The sequence below is a fragment of the Camelus dromedarius genome, chromosome 14, assembly GCF_036321535.1.
Source record: "Camelus dromedarius isolate mCamDro1 chromosome 14, mCamDro1.pat, whole genome shotgun sequence".
Lineage (NCBI taxonomy): Eukaryota > Metazoa > Chordata > Mammalia > Artiodactyla > Camelidae > Camelus > Camelus dromedarius.
In genome coordinates this window covers 31408503-31426598 of record NC_087449.1, presented here as the reverse complement: position 1 = coordinate 31426598, position 18096 = coordinate 31408503, and the positions used below count along the sequence as shown (strand labels likewise).

Below are 18096 nucleotides of genomic sequence, written 5' to 3'. Positions count from 1 at the left end.
GCAACCCACAGATCCAATGCAACACCTGTCAAAATACTAGTGACATTTTTCACAGAACTAGAACAAACAATTCCAAAATTTATATGGAACCATAAAAGACCCCGAATTGCCAAAGCAATCTTTTGTACGTCTTTTTTCTTTCTTTCTTTCTTCTTTTTGTTCTCTTTTCTTATGGTTTGATGACTACAGAAGTTCCTTTAACATTTGTTGTAAAGCTGGTTTGGTGGTGCTGAATTCTTTTCGCTTTTGTTTATCCGTGAAACTGTTGATCAAAAATCAATATTATCAGAGGGGAATGTTTAAAAGAGACCTCCGTACTATTTTATATATTTATCCAGAGGCAGGAGATAGAGAACTTTGGTGTTGGATGGACCTGAGTTTAAACCTGCTCTGTTCTCTGATCTTGGGTGGCTGTTTTAACTTCTCTGAGCCTCAGTTCCCTCAATGCTAAAGTGGAGATGACAATTTCTATTCCTCAGTCAGTTAAATATTGAGTGACCATACGATCCAGCAAGTCGGCTCCTAGGTTGTACACCCAGGGAAAGGAAAACATATGTTCACACAAAAACTTGTACATGAATGTTCACAGCAGCGGTATTCATAATAGCCAAAAAGTAGAAACATCTCGAATGCCCATCACTGATGAATAGGTAAACAGAGTGTACTCTATCCATACAATGGAATATTATTTCACCATAAACAGGAATGAAGTAGTGCTATACGTTACAACATGAATAAACCTTGAAAACATTATGCAAGTGAAAGAAGCCAGACACTAAAGATCACACGTTGTATGTTTCTATTCATATGAAATGTCCTGAAAAGGCAAATCCATAGAGACAGAAAGTAGGTTAGTGGTTGCCTAAGGCTGGGGGAAATGGAGTAAATAAGAGTATGATGGTTAAAGGGTGCAGGGTTTCTTTTTGGGGGGGTGAAAATTTTCTACAATTGATTGTGGTGATGGATATAGAACTCTGTGAATATATAAAAAGCCACTGAATTGCACACTTTAAATGGGTGAGTTTTATGATATAGGAATTGTATCTCAATAAAGCTTTAAAAAAAAATCCCTACCACATAAGGGTCTTGGAGGATTAAATGACCTAAGTATACAATATACCAAACATAGTATCTGGTATTTGGTGGATAGTCAATGGATGCTAACTTTCATTTCATTGGTAATCCTTAATAGATTGGTTTATACAAAAGTTTACAAATATGTCTGTTGTCAACACAAGAATGCCATAACCTTTGGTAACCTTTGTGCCTTGAGCTGGTGGTCCTTCCCTACTCCCAGTCCCAGTCCTTCCTTTGCCTGTTGAAATCCTACCTGTATCACAGCTCAGCTCAGGTGCCACCTCCATTTCAGTCCACCTAGAAATCCTGGGGCATTCAGAGGCCGGCTCTCACCAGTCAAGCTTGTTTTGGAATTCTTTGTGAACATTGTCTCTCCATGTGCCCTGCATCTGGCAGAGGGTATAATCCTGTAATGAGTGGGTTTATAGCTCACATGCTCTGTTTCCCCTGGCACAGCACATGCAGTGGGCAGAATTCTCCGATCGCCCTCATGACCTTTGCCCTCTGGTTATATGGCAAGAGGAATTTTGTAGATGTAATTAAGGTTACTAATCAGCTGACCTTAAGACAGAATGATGGATGGACCTAACCTAATCACAGGAGCCCTTTAAAGGTAGAATTTTCTTCCTTGGTAGCAAAAGAGGCAGAGAGATTCAAAGCAGCCTCTAGGAGTGGAGAGCAGTCCCTACCAGGGAGAAAACAGAGGGATTCTGCCAACAACCTGAATGAGTTTGGAGGCAGGAATCTTCCTAAGAGCTGTCAGATAAAAGCCCAGCCCAGCACACATCTTTGACTTGACTCTGACCTTGTGAAACCCTAAGCAGAGAACTCAGTTGAACCCACCTGGACTTCTGACCTACAGAGAATAAACAGGTATTATTTTAAATTGCTAAGTTTGTGGTAATTTATTATGCAAAAATAGAAAACAATATAGCACCCATCTGTGGAGGGGCATTTGATTTCCATTTTATAAGTGAGGAGGCACAGAGAGGTGCTGTCACTTGCCCAGGAATACACAGCACATTAGTGGCAGGGCTGAGCCAGAGGCTTGGGCAGGGGCCAGCAAATATTATCTATAAATATCCAGACAGTATTTTAGGCTTTAGGGGCAATATGGTTTCTGCATTAGGGAAATGTTTTTCTTCCTTTAAGGGTTAGAGACTGGTTTTTTAATCCTGATTTCTTTTAACTTATTGACAGTTTCTAAATTTTCTGCTATGTCCAGCTATTTCTTATTTTTGGACAAGAGAAAGGGAAGGCAAATGGTTTTACTTTTGTAAGCATGCTCAGAGCTATGAAGGATGAACCGGTAAAGTTCTGTGGGAGCTTGGGAGAGGGACCAGATAATTCTGCTTTGGGCCACCGAGGAGGAGCCACTCAGAAAGGTAACCTGAGTCTTAAGGGAAGTGTCTGAGCTCAGCAGGGGAAGCTGGTGAGAAGGGAGGCCTTTGTAGTGAAGGCGGGGCATTGTGCTTGGGACACAGTGGACAGTGGTTGGGGAGTGGTGTGGAAGGAGTGCAGGAAATGAAGCTGGGGTCATTATTCAGAGCACAATGGGGGCACTGAAAGGTTTAGGCAGGTGGGGAACTGATGGGGAGCTGGTCTGTAACCTCACACTGGTGGCTCATGAAGGGCAGACAGCCTGGAGCAGAGAGGCCAGTGAGAAGTGGGCCTGGGCAGCAGCTCAGGTCATAGCTGAAGAGGGAACAATGTGGCAAAAAAAGGAAAAGTGCATATGGGTCTGGAAAATCCACATGGATTTTAGCAATTCCTCTCCCATCCCCTACTCCCAGTCCCCCACTTATTAGCTGTGTGACCCCGAGCCAGGCACTTCTCTCAGCCTTGATAAAGTACCTGAGGTGACAATTAAATAGGAAAAGCATGGACTGGTGACATCTAAAAAATGGATGCAGGTGGCAGTCCCCTCCCCCACACCTGGACGCAGAAGCTAGTGATGGATTTTCTTCTCATTTGCCCAGTGGTGCTGGGAAACCTGAGGCTGCTTGTTCAGAAAGGGTCTGCAAATATTCCCAAGCCTGCAGGGTGCCCATGGTGCATGGGCATTGTGGCAGACCTGGGGGCTGGGGCCAGAGCCCTCAAAAGTGGGGAAGAAGAGGACAGAACCAGAAAAACTGGGCTAGATCCCTGGGTTCTGATCAGCACTCAGTCCCAGCTCCCTCTAGTCCTGGCCCTGTTAGATCTGGCTGGGTCTTGAGCCAAGTCACATTGGTCCCTGACCTCAAAGAGGACACCATCTTTGGGGAGATTCACAAATGGAGCCACTGTGTATTGCAAGAGCATACTCACGCCAGCTCCTCATGGATAAGGTCTTATTAAACTATTAAGCCTCCATAGCTACCCTGGGAGCATGGCACCATGGCCTCCATTTTATAGATAAGGAAATGGCAGCTTGAGAAGGATATGGCTAGAGTCTTCTGGCCTGGAAGAGGCTGAGTCAGGACAGAAGTCACAACTAGCCAATTACAGGGCCTGAGTGTTTAGCCTGGGCCAGGGGACTCGGATTCAAGCAGGGTTGGTGTGTGGCCAGGCCTGGACCTCAACTTCACCATTCTGTGACCTGTGACCCTGGGCCTACTGGTAGGGAGCAGAAGGGGAGTCTGGATCATTGAGGGGCCCATGTCCACATGGGGGCTGGCCCCTGCAGAAATGAGCAGGGCTGACAGCTCCAGCTCCATGGCCCTCTGCTCCCCACTCACATTTCCCCTGAGCAGACCCACAAGGCCCCCAAGAGGGCTGCTTGTCCCCACCTCCGGATTGAGCAGAGCAAAACTCTGGCTTGAGGTCTACCTGGTCCCTGTCTCAGCTCAACCACTTGTGAATTCTTTAGACTTGCCTCTCTCTGAGCCTGTGTCCTGTCTGTAAAATGGGAACACCTACACAGACCCCAAACACGGTGAAGATGAAATGAGATAACATAAAAGACCTCACCAGTCAGCGGGGTCATGGGAGTCAGTGCTCAGAGAACACTAGGGGTGGCATATAACCTCAGAGACAAGGAATTTAAGAAGTAGGAGCCTGGGCCCTGCCACTGACCTGCTCTGTGACTCTGAGACAATGGTTTTCCCTCTCTGAGCTTCAGATCTCCACTGGACAGGTTGCTCTAACCCTCTGTGTCCCTAGGCTGAGTGGGGAGTTGGTCACCAGTTTGGTGAAGAATCCTTGGCCATGGCTAAGGGGAATCTGGCCCAGTGCAACGGTTTGCTGGAGCAGCAAGAAGAGACATAAACAAAACCCAGACTCCAGCTGGTCTGGAACTGGCTCCCTTTGACTCACATGAATTTGTCAAGGTTAACCCACTGGACTTTGTCTGGCCTTTGCACAAGCTGCTCCGTGGATGCTGCCGCCCTATCCATTCCTACCTTCTACAACTCAGGTGTCTTCCCACAGAGAACGCACATGTACACACATGCTGACCCTTCCTCCAGGCTCCTAAATGCCCTGTCCACAAAATCTGCCTCCAGCCTGCACTTGTGAAAGGCTGAACTCTTAACCTGCACTGCTTAACTCATTCAATCCCAGAAGACTTGTGAGTTGGGATCCTCAACCCTCCTCTGACACTGGAGGAAGAAGATTCAGAGAAGTTAGGTCACACAGCAGGTAGGCTGGGAGGCCCTGCTCTCAAGCCCTGCTCTCCAGGCCTCTTGCTGTCTGGGGCAGTGACCTCCCTCCTGCAGAGGCTGGGGAAGTACTTAAATGCTGGCCTTTACTTCTGAGAATGCCTTCCTCCTCAGGGTGTGAGGGTCTGGAGGGCCGGGGAGAGCTTGCTCTCAGATTAAATGTTATGACAAGAAAAAGCCAGTTGTCAAGGAATATGCGGTAAACTGGCAAGGGACCTTCCCTACTTGGGCCTCAGTTTCCCTTCCTGTAAAATGGGATTGAGGAGACATGAGCTCAGGACTCCAGAACCTTCTCAGACTGAGCTCGCCCCAGTGGCGTAGCAGGGGGCTGGACGGCCTCAAAGTCAGCCGGTTCCCGACAGTTCCACGGAGGTTCCGGTTAACAGCGGTCTTGCCGCTCCCTGCACGCTGGGAAACAACAACCCTTGCCGGCCCGGTTCGCGCTGTCGCTTTAAGGACGGGCGCGGCACCTGAAGCCGCCTGGAGCCGCCACCCGGGAGTCTCTGTGGCTGCGAAGGCGCGGATCCGACGAGAGGTGGGGCGAGCCGCGCCCCCGAGCGCGAGCCTGAGCCCAGGGTCCCGGGCGCAGTCGGCCAAGCCCGAAGTGGAGGCGGGGGCCCGGGGGTGGTCACCACGGAGTAGAGGGCGAAGCCCAGCTCCGCCTGCCCCTCGGCGCCCCTCATTAGCGCCCCGCGCCCCGGGTGGCAGAGCCTCTGTGCGGTGAAGACGGCTCCGCACCGGGTCCCGGCGGCTGCGGACCGGACGGACGGCGGCGAGCGAGACCCCTGGATAAGACCTGGAGTCGGACCTTAGCGCTTCTGGGGGCGCGGAGAGCAGGGCTGGGGGACGGTCGCCACTCCTAACGCCTGGCGCCCCCGCAGACCCGAGAAACAGCTATTCCCAGGTTTGAGCTGCCCTCAGCCAGCATGCTTTTACCCTCGCCGGGCTCCCCCGGCTCCCCGCGCGGGGACCACGCCTGACCCTGCGGCGGGATGACTGCGCCCAAGGTGGGTATAAGCTTCCTTCTCTCCTCATCTTCCGGAACATCTCAGGTCCTCCTAACCCGACCCCTCCTGGACCCCTACCCTTCACCTTGACCGCGGTGGCTTGGTGGGCAGAGTCCAGACACCGAAGTCTCCTCCTCTGTTCTAAGTCGCTGGGTGGCGTTGGGGCACTCAGAGCCTCAGTTTACCCAGTGGTTACATGGAGATGGTTTGGAATACTTCTTGTTGAGATAGGTTAGTTCTTTATAGAAAACTGGCACCTAAAGTTCCCCTGTTGATAGCACGGACGTTATGATATTATTGTGCCCATTTTACAGAGAAAGGAACTGAGGCATGGAGCAGCTAGGTAATTTATCAGAGCCAGGGTCCACCTTTCCATCCAGTTATGTCACCATGCTTCAATTAGCACTTGCCCTCTTGACATCTCATCTTCACAACTTGCTCCTCCCTAGGAGGCAGGAATTTGAGCTCAGAGATGTGGAGCAGCCTGATCAAGGTCACAGAGCTAACAGAGTGGCCATAGTCAGAGGGAGTGATAACTCTGTTGCAGGGAAAGGCCTCCTCCAGCTGGTAGGTGGTGGGCACAGCAGCAGAAAACTTCTGGGAGGAGGTGGTGTTTGGCCTGAGTCTTGAAGGAAGGTGTGAACTGAGGGCCCTGGATGGGGACTTCGGGCTCCCCAGGCAGAGGGAGCAGCCCGTGTATAGGACCCCAGGTGGCAGGAGTTTGGGTGCATGGGGTGTGGGGGATATACGGGAACTAAGAAGGAGGGGGCAGCCTGGCAGCATGAAGAGTGTTAGATTGGGAGTGGGACTTCTCTGGGATTGAATTTTCCTCTCTTCCCAGGGCTGGGGTTATGCCCTCCAGGACAGGGAGTCCTTTCTTCCTCCTCTATCAGAGTCCACAGTACACCAGTGTGCGGGGTGAGTGAACTGCCTGAAGACCACTCTGAAATGGGCCAGGGGAATCTTGGGCCAGGACACCCTACTGCTAATCAGTCAGAGCCCTGATCTGTAATAATAACACAAACCACCACACAACAGAACAGACTGTCCTTTAGTGGACATTGACACCCCCCACCTCCTGGGGGTGGCAGATTATCATGTGCTCTGCCTGCCTCTGGGGGAGTCCACATGGAGTAGGGGAGACACACAGGAGGTGAAGACACAGCCTCCAGTGAGAACAGGCTAAGGGCAATTGTAGGAACCTGTCTGAGGCCCAGGAACAGTTGAGTCAGGAAGAAGGGCAGGGCGTCCTAGAAAGTGGGAACTGCCTGAGCTGAAGACTTACTCTATTCGCAGCATGGTCTCACCTTTATATACTGAAAAATATAGATCCAAAAATAAAGAGCCCAATCCATCTGTGTGTGCACACATACAGAGATTTGAGTCACACCTGGGTTCAAATTTGGCACCGACTTCTGATAAGCTGTCACCATCACAGCTCCAGTGTCCTCGGGACATAATGCTGTTGTAAGGATTAAGTCAGGGGACACCTGTAAAGTGCTGGGTGTGGTTCCCAGCCCCCGCCAATGCCCAGTACACATCTGCTGCCACCATCATCAGGAATGCAGGCCAAGGGAGGGCCACATCCCCATGCAGGTCATGCTCATCTCCGAGGGGCAGCATGAATGATGATTCGTATTTTGTATTTTTATTCTCTTCTGTGGTTTTCTCCTTTTGTCCACAATGAGCAACTATTGCTTTTATAGAAATTTTAAAGCATGGTAAGTTACCCTATGCAGAAGTGAGTTCTGTTAAGTGTCGAGACACACAGCTGTGTCCAGCTTTGGGCAAAGTCCTTCACCTTTCTGGGCTCAGTCTCCTTATTTGCAAAACAGGAATTTCTTTTCCTGCCCTGACCATGCATCTCAGTTGTGGTGAGTCAGATGAGATGCTGCGTGTGAAGGAGGACTGTCAAGTGCCATAATACATAGGCAAGGGGTTACTGTCGTTGATTTGCTGTGGGTTTCTTTTCCCCCAAGCTGATCTCTCCAGCTTTTCCTTTTGACAGCCTCTCTTTGCTGTCTGACTCTGGAGAGGGAGTAGCCAGGTTCTTTTTCTACCCACCATGAAAATGTCTTGAGCTGGGGACAGGAGGCACTTGCCCCATAGACAGATTCACAGGAAGAGAACTGCAGGTAATTTACAAATAGCATTTTCAGGGGTCGGGGGTATAGCTTAGTGGTAGAGCCCATGCTTGGCATGCACGAGGTCCTGGGTTCAATACTCAGTGCCTCTGTTAAGGAAAAAACAAATGGCATTTTCTGTAGGCTTCTGGTGGTCTGGGGGCTCAGAAAGATTGGGGTTCACTTCTTGAGCATCCTTGCTACATGTATACATTCTCTCTTTCTCACACATACACAAAAGTTTTGAAACACATCTAGGAACATGCCCCTTTGAAAACTAAAGTCTTACCTACTAGATCTTGAACACTTGCCCTGCCCCTCAGCCCCCAAGGAGTGTGCCTTTGGCTGTGCAGTGGGGCATCATTCGGATACACCACCTTAGGCTGGGTAAGTCTGGCCATGGAAATCTCCCTAAGGTCTCCGAGTTCCCCGGTCCCCTCCTTCACTGACTCAGTTTTTGGAAGAGGAAAGGGTGTCTCTGTAAGTTCTCCTAGCAGCCTGGTGGAGAGCCTGCCCTCTATATGGGTGAGGAGACAGACCCCAAGCAGTTGAGAGCCTTACCCCAAGACACAGCTGGTGAACCACAGTGTTGGGATAAAGCCAGGCTTCATGGCTCGGGGCTGTAGCAGCTGGGATCCTCTGTTCCCTCCCCTCTCCCAACCCCTCCCAGCCGCGAGAGAGCCTTGTCACACAACAAGGTTTATTCAGCAACACTGTTTCTCACTGAGGAGAATTTCTTCAACAGATGTTTCCAGAGCAGCTACTCTGTGCTAAGCACTGGGGGAGACAGCAGTGAACAGGGCCAGTACAGACCTGCCCTCAGGGAGTTTGCTGCCTGGTGAGGACAAAAAGCAAAGGAAGAGTCAAACAGATAAATAAAAGCTTGGTCCAAGAAGGCCCAGGGGACTTCGAGTTTAAAGTGTCACCCGTGAAGATTTCTCAGGTGAGGGCTGAGCTGAGCCTGGAGGAGAAATAATAGCTCCTTGCCAAGCAGAGGGAACAGCATGTACAACAGCCTAGAGGTTGGCTTTGGGGACAACCCCTTCCTGTCTGTATAATCTGGGGCCAGGATTCCTCCCAGTATTTTTTTCCCCACTCTGGGCATTTTGTCTTTGCCTAATTGAAATAACACTGTTTGCATATTTTGGCATACTAAGTTGAAAAAAATCAGATGTCATAAGCATTTTCCCCCTGTTGTTAAACATTTGTGCTAAGCTTGATTTTGTCAAATGTCATGAGAAGTCCGTCTAGAGGTTATGCTGTGGTCTACTTACCCTGGACATTTCGGCTCTTTCCAAATTATGACTATTATAAATAAGGCCATGGTGACCATCTTTTCACATGAAGTTTTGCTTCATGGTGTGAATTTCAACTTCAGGCTTCTCAGTGCCCCTCTCCCACTTGCCCCTTTACCTGCCCCAGGGTTTCAGTGTCATCCTCTGTCAATAGAGATGAGTGTCGACCTCACGGGGTTTTGACTGGGGTGAAGTGAGGCAACGAGTTAACGAGCAAGCCCCGCTCCTGGCAGGCCTGGTGGACCCCACAGCCTTCACTCTCCTCCCTTCCAGCCTGTGGTAGACACAGTGGGGAGTCTTATACCCACCAGGCAGATGAGGCCTGACTCCTGGAAGGAGGCCGGGAGTGAACCCAGCCACTTACTGAGCTCCTACCCGGTCCCAGGCATGTGCTAGAAATTTGTGACATTCTGCAAAGTTGGGAGCATCATCCCCATTTCAGAGATGAGGAACCTGAGGTACAGAGGAGTCAAACGACCTTTCTGAGGCTGCCCAGTGACCTCGGGCGGAGGAGGACTAAAACCTGGTCTCGAGTACCCAGCAGGCCTCTCATGTGGCCCATCTCCTCTTCTCTCTCCTTCTCTGTGTCCAGATGTGTGACAGGGGCCGCGTGGCCTCCACCCTCCGCTACTGCATGACGGTCAGCGGCACGGTGGTTCTGGTGGCCGGGACACTCTGCTTCGCCTGGTGGAGTGAAGGAGATGCAGGTGCCCAGCCCAGCCAGCCAGCCCCGCCCACTGGACGCCCCAAGCCTGAGGCCCCCGGTCCCCTGCTCAGGTCGGTCAGCTTCTTCTGCTGTGGTGCAGGCGGCCTGCTGCTGCTTTTCGGCCTGCTGTGGTCCCTCAAGGCCAGCACCCGGGGGCCGCCTCGATGGGACCCGTATCACGTCTCCAGAGACCTGTACTACCTCACTGTGGAGCCCTTGGAGAAGGAGAGCAGCAGGTCAGCAGGGCCAGTGGGGGCCTCAGGTGGGGCACCATCATACCATCAGGCATTTACTCAGCAAACTCTCATGGGGTTTCTTGTCTGGACCAGGCCTTGCCTATGCCCTGGGGTCTTGGAGGCTGATCTGATCAGCACTCCTGGAGGTGTTTAAAGCCTCCAGACAGAGGCAGACTTTGATAAATCAGAGTAGTTAAAGCTATGAAAGAGGGACAGACATGGTCTTGTGGAGATGGGGAGAAGTCCAGGAAAGCTTCCTGGAGGAGGCGGCAGCTGAGTGCAACATGGTATGGGACAGAGTAATGTAGGGGTTAAGTGCTCACACACAGGAGTCGGACCCACTGGGATCGTCTCCTGCCTGGTTCTGTCACTAACTAGCTGTGGGACTTCAAATAGATCATGCAACCCCACTGAGCTTCTTCATCTGAAATAAAATAAGAATAATAAGAACAGAAATAATAGCAAACACCTGTTTAGTACTTACCAGGAGCCTGACTCTGCTCTAAGTGTTTTGCATATGTCTAATCATTTAGTCCCTACGGCAGCCCTCTGAAGTAGGTACTGTTATGAATGCCATTTATAGATGAGAAAACTGGGGCACAGTGATGTTAAGTAACTCACCCTGGGGCACCCAGCCAGTGTGTGTCAGAGCCAGGACTCGAGCCCAGAGTCTTTGCTCCCACACATTCCTTAACCCTGAAGTTAGGGGAAAATTAAATGAGATGTTGTGAATCAAGAACTCAGCCCAGTGCCTGGCACACAGTACCTACCGTGCCAACAAATGTCAACTTTTCCTCAGGTGGATAAGGTGGAGAGAGGTGTTTTAGGCAGAGAGCATATACAAAGGCCCGGGCTTAATATGGGGCATGGAGACAAAATCTTGCATTTAGATAATATTTCTCAACCTTTTTTTTTTTCATTATTGCTCTCTCTAAGGAGACTTTTTAGCCATTTTTTCTTAATCCCCCCATGAAATGTTAATACCACAGATACACTGTATATTGAGTCTGTATATCTGTATGTATATCTGTGCTTTATACATAAACGGTATCAGCAAGATTCCAAGAACCAATTTCTGCCCTGCTGAGAATGCATGGATTTTAGTGCTCTTATTTTACACTTACTCATTGGCCAAGTATCGGCAGTGCCTACATATCAGGGGCCTGCATACATCTTCTCCAGTCCTGTCCACTTGCAAGGGAAGAATTCCTGTTGCCTTTTACAGAAAAAGAGGGTGAGGGTTAGACAGCTAGAAAGTGGCAGAGCCTGCTGGCTGTGAAGGTGCATTCCCCCACACCACTCTGTACGCACTGGATTTGCTTGTCTTGGGGGCTAAACCAGACACCTGTGGGCCGATCTGGGACCAAGGCACCCTTCTTCCCATGGTTAGAGGGAAAATGCATTCTGAGTTAAAGAATGTGACAGGTTAGTCCTGGCTCCTGGCCTGTGACTCACCGAGGTCACAGACAACAGAGTATTCAACAGAGGCCCCTTAGTCCAATGGTCATGCCTTGGTTTGACCTGACTGTTAGAGGGAAGGGCAGGGTTGGGGGACTCTCCAGCCAAACCTTTCACTTCTCAGATGAGAAGCCTGGGTCTCAGAGAGACCAGTGACCTACCTGGTAACACAGTGAGTTAATGATCAGTTGGAACCAGGCCAGGCCTCAGGGCACTCTGGACTGGAGCCTGTCCCTCCCTGCCTGGCCTGGCCTGAGCACAGAGGGTGGGTGTTGTCTGTACACACAGCCGTGTTGACTCAACAGGGCTTGGGCCTGGGCCACAGCTGCATCTGTCAGTTGGAGCCACTGGGCCTTCATTCCCAGCCAGGCCAAGGAGGAACCCGTCTAGGAGGCTACAGGGTGCTCATGGCCCATCAGGTTTGGAGACCCAAGTCTTAGATCCGAAACTGGGGTGGTGGATGTTGGGGAGGCTGCTTCTGCTAATGGCTCTTTCTTGCCCGTGGGGCTGATCCAGCGCGGCCGTGCTTCTGAGAGCCCAGCATCTGGCCCCCATGGGGAGGCCAGTCAGCCGTCCCTGCCTGCAGGCATCTTGCTGTCTGCGGGTAAATTCAGGTCAGAGACAGAGGCCTTTTAGGCTGATGGCTTGGGCAGGTCCATTTCCCTCTTGGGGCCTCAGTTTCCCCATTTATTCATCTACTTATCCTTGCATGCGTTTCACCATTTACTGAGTGCCTGCTGTGTACTTGGTCCTAGGCAGGGCACTGACAATGCAGCAATGGACAAAACAGGCAGAACCCTGCCCTTGGGGCCCCCATCTAAAGTGTGAGCCCCTAAATGATGTGGCTGGATGAGGGTCTTCCCAGGGCCCCCGCCCTCAGTGAGTACAGCAGATAAAGCATGGCTCTAGTCAGACATGGGGCTTTCAGTGTCTGCTCTTTTCTAAGCTGTGTCCTTGAGCCTGTTACTTAGACTCTGAGCTATGTCTAGTTCTTCCTACGTAAACCTGGAATTTTCCCTAGGATTGCTGTTAGGCTCAGATGAGATGACGGATGGGAGGCGTATACACTGCAAAGTTCACTGCTCTGACTGTGCTTTCATTTCATGATCCTCTCTCGTGTCCACTGATTTGAGCCTCACTGCTTATGAGGCAGTGTAAGGACTGGGCCCATTTTATGGACGAGAAGGTTGAGGTGTGGATACATTAGGGGCTGGCTCGGGAGAGGTGTGATAGGTGCAGTTGGCTTGGGCCTTGCAAGTAGACAGAGCTGGGGCTTTGCTGCTTAGTGGACGCACGGCCTTCCCTTACCTGGCTGAAGGCCGCCAGCCCCAGGCTTGTCCTGAATGTGAAATGAGATTAGAGAGCTTGAGTGTTGGGCAAGTAGTGTTTCACCCTTGTTCCTTCCCCTTTCCCTTCTGTGTCTGCTTGACTCAGCTGAAGGGTGGAGGATGGAGGAGCTGGTGCCAGGCCCAGATCTCCTATCCCCACCAGGCTCCAGAGAGGCAAACCCTAGCCTTGGTGGAGCTTCCTGTGTGTGGGCCCGGCCCACACAGCTACAGGGAGCATGTCCAGAATGCACCATGAACAGGCCTGCCCCTGAAGTGTGTGATGTGGCCGCCCTGCCTGGGGCCTCGTGTTTCCCAAGTTCCCAGACCTCTGAACCACGACCGCACGACCGTGATGACCCAGGGCTGGATGGGCCCGGTTGGCTAGGTGAGGTGGCATGAGGGCCACTCCATGTCTGCCCTCTAAGCAAACTTCCTGCTGTGGGCTGAGCTCACCCGCAGCTGTGCCCTGCCCTGCCAGCTGTTGCCTGCTGGGGTGGCCCCAGGCATACCCAGAGCCTGCCTGTCTCTGGGGCTGGAGAAGTGGGAGCGGCCAAGGCATGGCTGGGAGGTGAGCAGGCTAGGAGGTGTGCGGCTCTCGAAGTCATCACCCACATTTTTTCTGAGTGTTGTTGAAGCCTTTTCCATTTTCCCTGAATCTATAAAATGGGAATTGTTATCCTCAATTTACAGATGAGGATAAAGAGGCTCAGAGAGGGTGTGAACATGGTCTACATCACACAGCAATTGAACCTAGCTTGCCTGGCTCACCTGCAAAGCAGATGCAAAATTCTTTGCCTGCCCTCACCTGCCAAGGATGCTGGGAGTCAGGAGAGTGAGACCTCTTATCGGCTTCCTCAGCTCCTGGCCTCCAGAGAAGGAGGGTCTGTGAGAGAACTTTGCAAAAGCACCGGCTGGGGGGCCCAAATTTGGCTCCTGGCTGGTGTCCTCCATCAGATTGGCACATAGCCTGCACCACAACCCTGGCCTGTGACTGGAGCAGTGAACCTGCCTCCCAGTGAGCTATTCTGAGGGTGGCAGTGGGCATGGGCTGAGAAGACACATTGCTCAGAGAAAGGCCATGTCCCCGGTGGGCAGTGGGTGCTGACCTGAGGGGCAGCAGATTCCTGGCACAGCCCCTCCACCATCCCTAGAGCAAAGCCTCCTCCACTACCTCTTCTGTCCTCCAGCCAGCCTCCTGCCATTGGCCCCTCCCCTGTCTAGACAGGCAGGCCCGCTGGTATAGATTTATCTTCTTCCCTCCTGGCTCAAACTGATGACCTTCAGCAAGTGACAGCCTGTCTGAGCCTGTGTGGCACCTGCCAGCAGGAGATCTGTGACCCTTCCTCATGGACACCTTTGAGATTTTGTTTCCAGCTCCCATTTATAGAGCACGTGCAAGGTGCCCACTGTATTATCTCATTTAATCGTCACACAGTCCTGTGAGGCAGGTGCTGTTATTGTTCCACTTTACAGATGGGGAAACTGGGGCCCAGATCAATAGAGTTACTGACCCATGATTGTGGCATAGCAGGGAGCTGACTCAGCAAATGCTGACTCACAGCCAGCCCTCAGTCACCTGGGGTGGGAAAAGACCTTCAAGGTCACCTAGTCAGCCCTTGTATCTGGCAGTATCTTCCCAAAGAAGGACCAGCCCAGACACTGGATCAGTGACACTCCCACCTCCAGGGTCCTGGGAGGGGAAGGGGCACTGACTCCCGAGAGGTGACCTACCAAGGTCCTGAGAGGACTGAGGGCCAGCCTTATTCCTGTCAGCATTGCTGTGGCTGGGATGCAAATGACCTATTCTTAGAATCTAGCCTGCAGAACATGGTCAGAGGATCTGATCTCTGCCTCAAGACCCTGCAGGGTGGTTCATCTGGGGGAGGTGGGGGCAAATCACAGGAAAACCAAACTGTTCAGAGGCAGATGCAGTTGACTTGGTAAGTGGTGAGCTCTCCATTTCTGGAGGTATGCAAGCAGAGGTAGACATTTGGTGGACTTACCAGGGCCTCAAGCATCCAAGTGGGCAGGGGAGTTGAGGTCTCCCATACTGCCCTGAGCATCCACAACTCCAGATCTTATAAGGGAGATTACAGTAAGCTGGGAGCCTTTCTCACCATGGATCATCACTCAGTCTTTCAACAAACATCCCCAAGCATCAGTCCCTGGACACTCAAAGTCCCTGCCCTTGGTGACACCTAGGTGGGATCAGTGCAGTGACAGAGAGGGGAGCCCTTTGGGAGCCCAGAGCAGGGAGTAGGGGCTTTGCTGGGGGAGGTCAGGAGAGGTCCCCAGAGGAGACTAGAAGGGCAAGTGGGGACTGACCAGCAAGGAAGGGGTGAAGGAGGTGAGAAGGACTTTCCCTGCAGAGAGAACTGAGGAACTAACTCTATGGAGAACTAACTATAGGGAAGGGAGTGTGGAGTCGGGGAGCTGAGGGTGGCAGGGGGCCAGCTGATGCCAAGCTTCAGCTGTGTATATGGGGCGCTGGAGAACTCGCAGAGGGCTTGGACCAGGGCATGAAGCTGCCCCTGTCACTGCCTTCCTTGCTATTTCCCTGGTGTGTGGTAGAGTTTTGCCCCAACCCCTGCTCACAGCCTCTCCTCTTCCGTCCCTGTAGGTCCCCAAAGGTGGTTGCCTTCCCCAGTGATGAGGAGGCCGTGTGCTGCCCACTGGCTGAGGGTCCCCTGATACCACCTACATACCCCATGGAGGAAGACCTGGGTGCCTCTGGGGATGCCCTGCTTGGGGCCCAGCCCCCCTTGCCTCCACCCAGCTACGACAGCATCCTCGGTGCTGATGGCATCTCTGGAGAGACAACACCTGAGGCTGCATGCTCCTGCCTGGGACCGGTTCAGTCTGCGGCGGGAGGAAGTTAAAGGCTCCTAGCAGGCCCGGAAGCTGGAAACAAAAACAATGATGGGCTTCTTCTAGTGTCTAGTACAGTGTCTGGTACACACCAGGCACTCAGCAAATATTTGTTGCTGAATACTGTTTTATTTATCTATTGCTGTGTAACAAATAGCTTAAAATAATCCATTTTATTATCTCTCATGATTCTGTGGGTTGCCTGGGCCCAGCTGGGTGGTTCTCCTGCCCCATGTGATGTTGGCTGGGCTGAAGTCATCCACGCCCAGCAGGGCCAGTGCGCCCAAGATGGCACACTCACCTGGCTGTCAGCTGCGAGATGAGAAAACGGGCCCAGAGGCAGAGCCAGGACTGGCCCAAAGTAACATGCTGAGTTTATAACCAAAAGAACATGGGCTCTGAATTCAGATCACCTGTGCATGGGTCCCACCAGGTACCATCTGAGTGAACTTGGACAAGTAACTTTAACCTCTCTCTGCCTCAATTTCCTCATCTGTAAAATGGGAACTGGGAAATATAGTGGCACCAGCCTCTACCTTAGACAGCTGAGTTGCCAGAATTAAATCAGATGAGAGCAGCTGACATTATGAGAGCACATTGACCCTGCAGGTTCAGTGCTAATGGGTCAAACAATAAATGTAGATTTCTTAGCCCATGGCAGATGTCTCTTAAGTATGCTGTGATTGTTAGATTTTGTTAGTAGAGGTAACCCCGCTTCCATCAGGTGCCTCTGCTCCCATACCTCCTGTGACAGGGAGCTCGCTACCTCTTCTTATATTCCAGATATGGCAGAAATGTCTGCTCTCAGAATGTCATACCCCATTCACAGATAGGAAATCAGCCCAGAGAGGTTAAGTAATCTTCCTAGGGTCACTCAGCAAGCGGGGGTTCAAAGCCCTGTGGCTCAGTCAGCTGTGTAGAGGCAGTGTTCCCCGAGGGCCTAGCCTTTACTGGGCCAGGCTCCCTGCCGTGGCTTCACATCCTCAAGGCCTCTCTGCTACAAGCGGTGGCCCCATTTACCAGGTGTGGAAACAGCCTCAGAGCAGTAAAATCACAGAGAATAAAGGTTTTTCATATCAGTAAAAGTATTTTCATTCTGGCCTGGTTGGGCTCCAGGATTCAGAGCCTCCCACTTAGAACTGGACCAACTCAGTAGCTGCCCATCTGGTCTCCCTGCTTCTGTCAGGGTTCCCTGCAGTCTCTTCAAAGCTCAGCAGACAGAATGAGCCTTATCAAACCCAGATCCGTGACATCCCTCTGGGCCTGAGTGCTTCCCAGCTCACCTTGAATAATGAAAGCCCTAATGCTAACAGTGTGAGCGGGGCTGGTGCGGCTGGGTCTGGTACCCACCTTGCCCGCTGCTGCGGTCCGTCCCCTGTGGACCTTTGCTCTTGTCTCCTCTCTCTCCAAGGCTCTTTCCCAGGCTCACCCCTCACTGCCCCATGGCATTTTTGTCTGTCCCTATCTTCACGAAGCCCCCAGGACCCTTCTGTTAAAACTATTATCCCACCCAGCCCCCTGCACTCCCAGCCTCCTTCCTCCTCTGCTTTTTCAGTAACACCTGTCACCATTTAACATCTTACCTTTTAAAATTTTGTTTCTTTGTTCATTGTATGTTTCTCCCCACCAGTAAGCTCTCTGAGAGCAGGGATTTTTTTTTTCTTTCCTTTACGTTTACATCCCTAAAGCCAGCCTAGGAATGGTGCCTGGCCCATGGAAGATGCTCCACAGATACCTGTTGACTGAATGAATGAATCAATACTTGTCATCTCTCTTTATCATTCCCGGACCCTCTCCCAGCACCTGAGCCATATCCTGTGGACCTGCTGTCATCCTCTCTTGCCCCCATCAACAAACCCTCCATCCTTTCCCTGCCTCCTTCCCTTCCTCTCCATCTCCCCTGTGTGAGCCTTGCACTTCCCGCTCTGATGGAGATGCAGATTCGAATCCTGCCTTGGCCTTGGCCTTATGTGACCCTGAGATGCTCTCTCTCTCTCTCTCTCTCTCTCTCTCTCTCTCACACACACACACACACACACACACACACACCAGCTTCCTACATATATCAGGGGGATTTGGTTGGGGGAAGTAAGGGGGTTTATCAGGCCCTCTGCAGTTCCTCAGGGGTTAATGGGGTCCCAGGCTGGGAAGCCAAGCCCAGCTCCCTCCTACCCCCAAACTGAGGAATTCCCCCCAGGCAGGTGGGTTAATGAGTTGCAGGTGTGATCTGGAGGGGGCGCTGGAAGGGGTCGGGGCCAGGGAGGGCTGGAAGACTGGGAAAACCTTTCCTGCTTTCCTCTCTAGTCAGCTCATTTGTGCCCCAGCTGAAAGCCCCCAGAAGGGACAGTGACTTGCTCAAG

The 18096-nt window shown here is 51.7% G+C and overlaps 1 protein-coding gene across 3 annotated transcripts; it reads left to right on the top strand.

The window, feature by feature from the left end:
- The first annotated feature begins 1747 nt into the window (after nucleotides 1-1747).
- TMEM61 (transmembrane protein 61) lies at nucleotides 1748-15920 on the top strand. Of its 3 annotated transcripts, none has more exons than XM_064493545.1 (3): nucleotides 1748-1950; nucleotides 9733-10082; nucleotides 15489-15920. In XM_064493545.1, exons 2-3 carry the CDS (start codon nucleotides 9733-9735, stop codon nucleotides 15745-15747), a joined length of 609 nt encoding a protein of 202 aa, XP_064349615.1. In that variant the 5' UTR covers nucleotides 1748-1950; the 3' UTR covers nucleotides 15748-15920. The 3 variants fall into 3 exon arrangements, 2 of the variants coding, with proteins under 2 accessions (XP_064349615.1, XP_010982887.1); XM_010984585.3 differs by lacking the exon at nucleotides 1748-1950 and adding an exon at nucleotides 5152-5722; XR_010383829.1 differs by lacking the exons at nucleotides 1748-1950; nucleotides 9733-10082 and adding an exon at nucleotides 11821-11959 and having other exon boundaries at nucleotides 15489-15552.
- Nucleotides 15921-18096: the final 2176 nt, after the last annotated feature.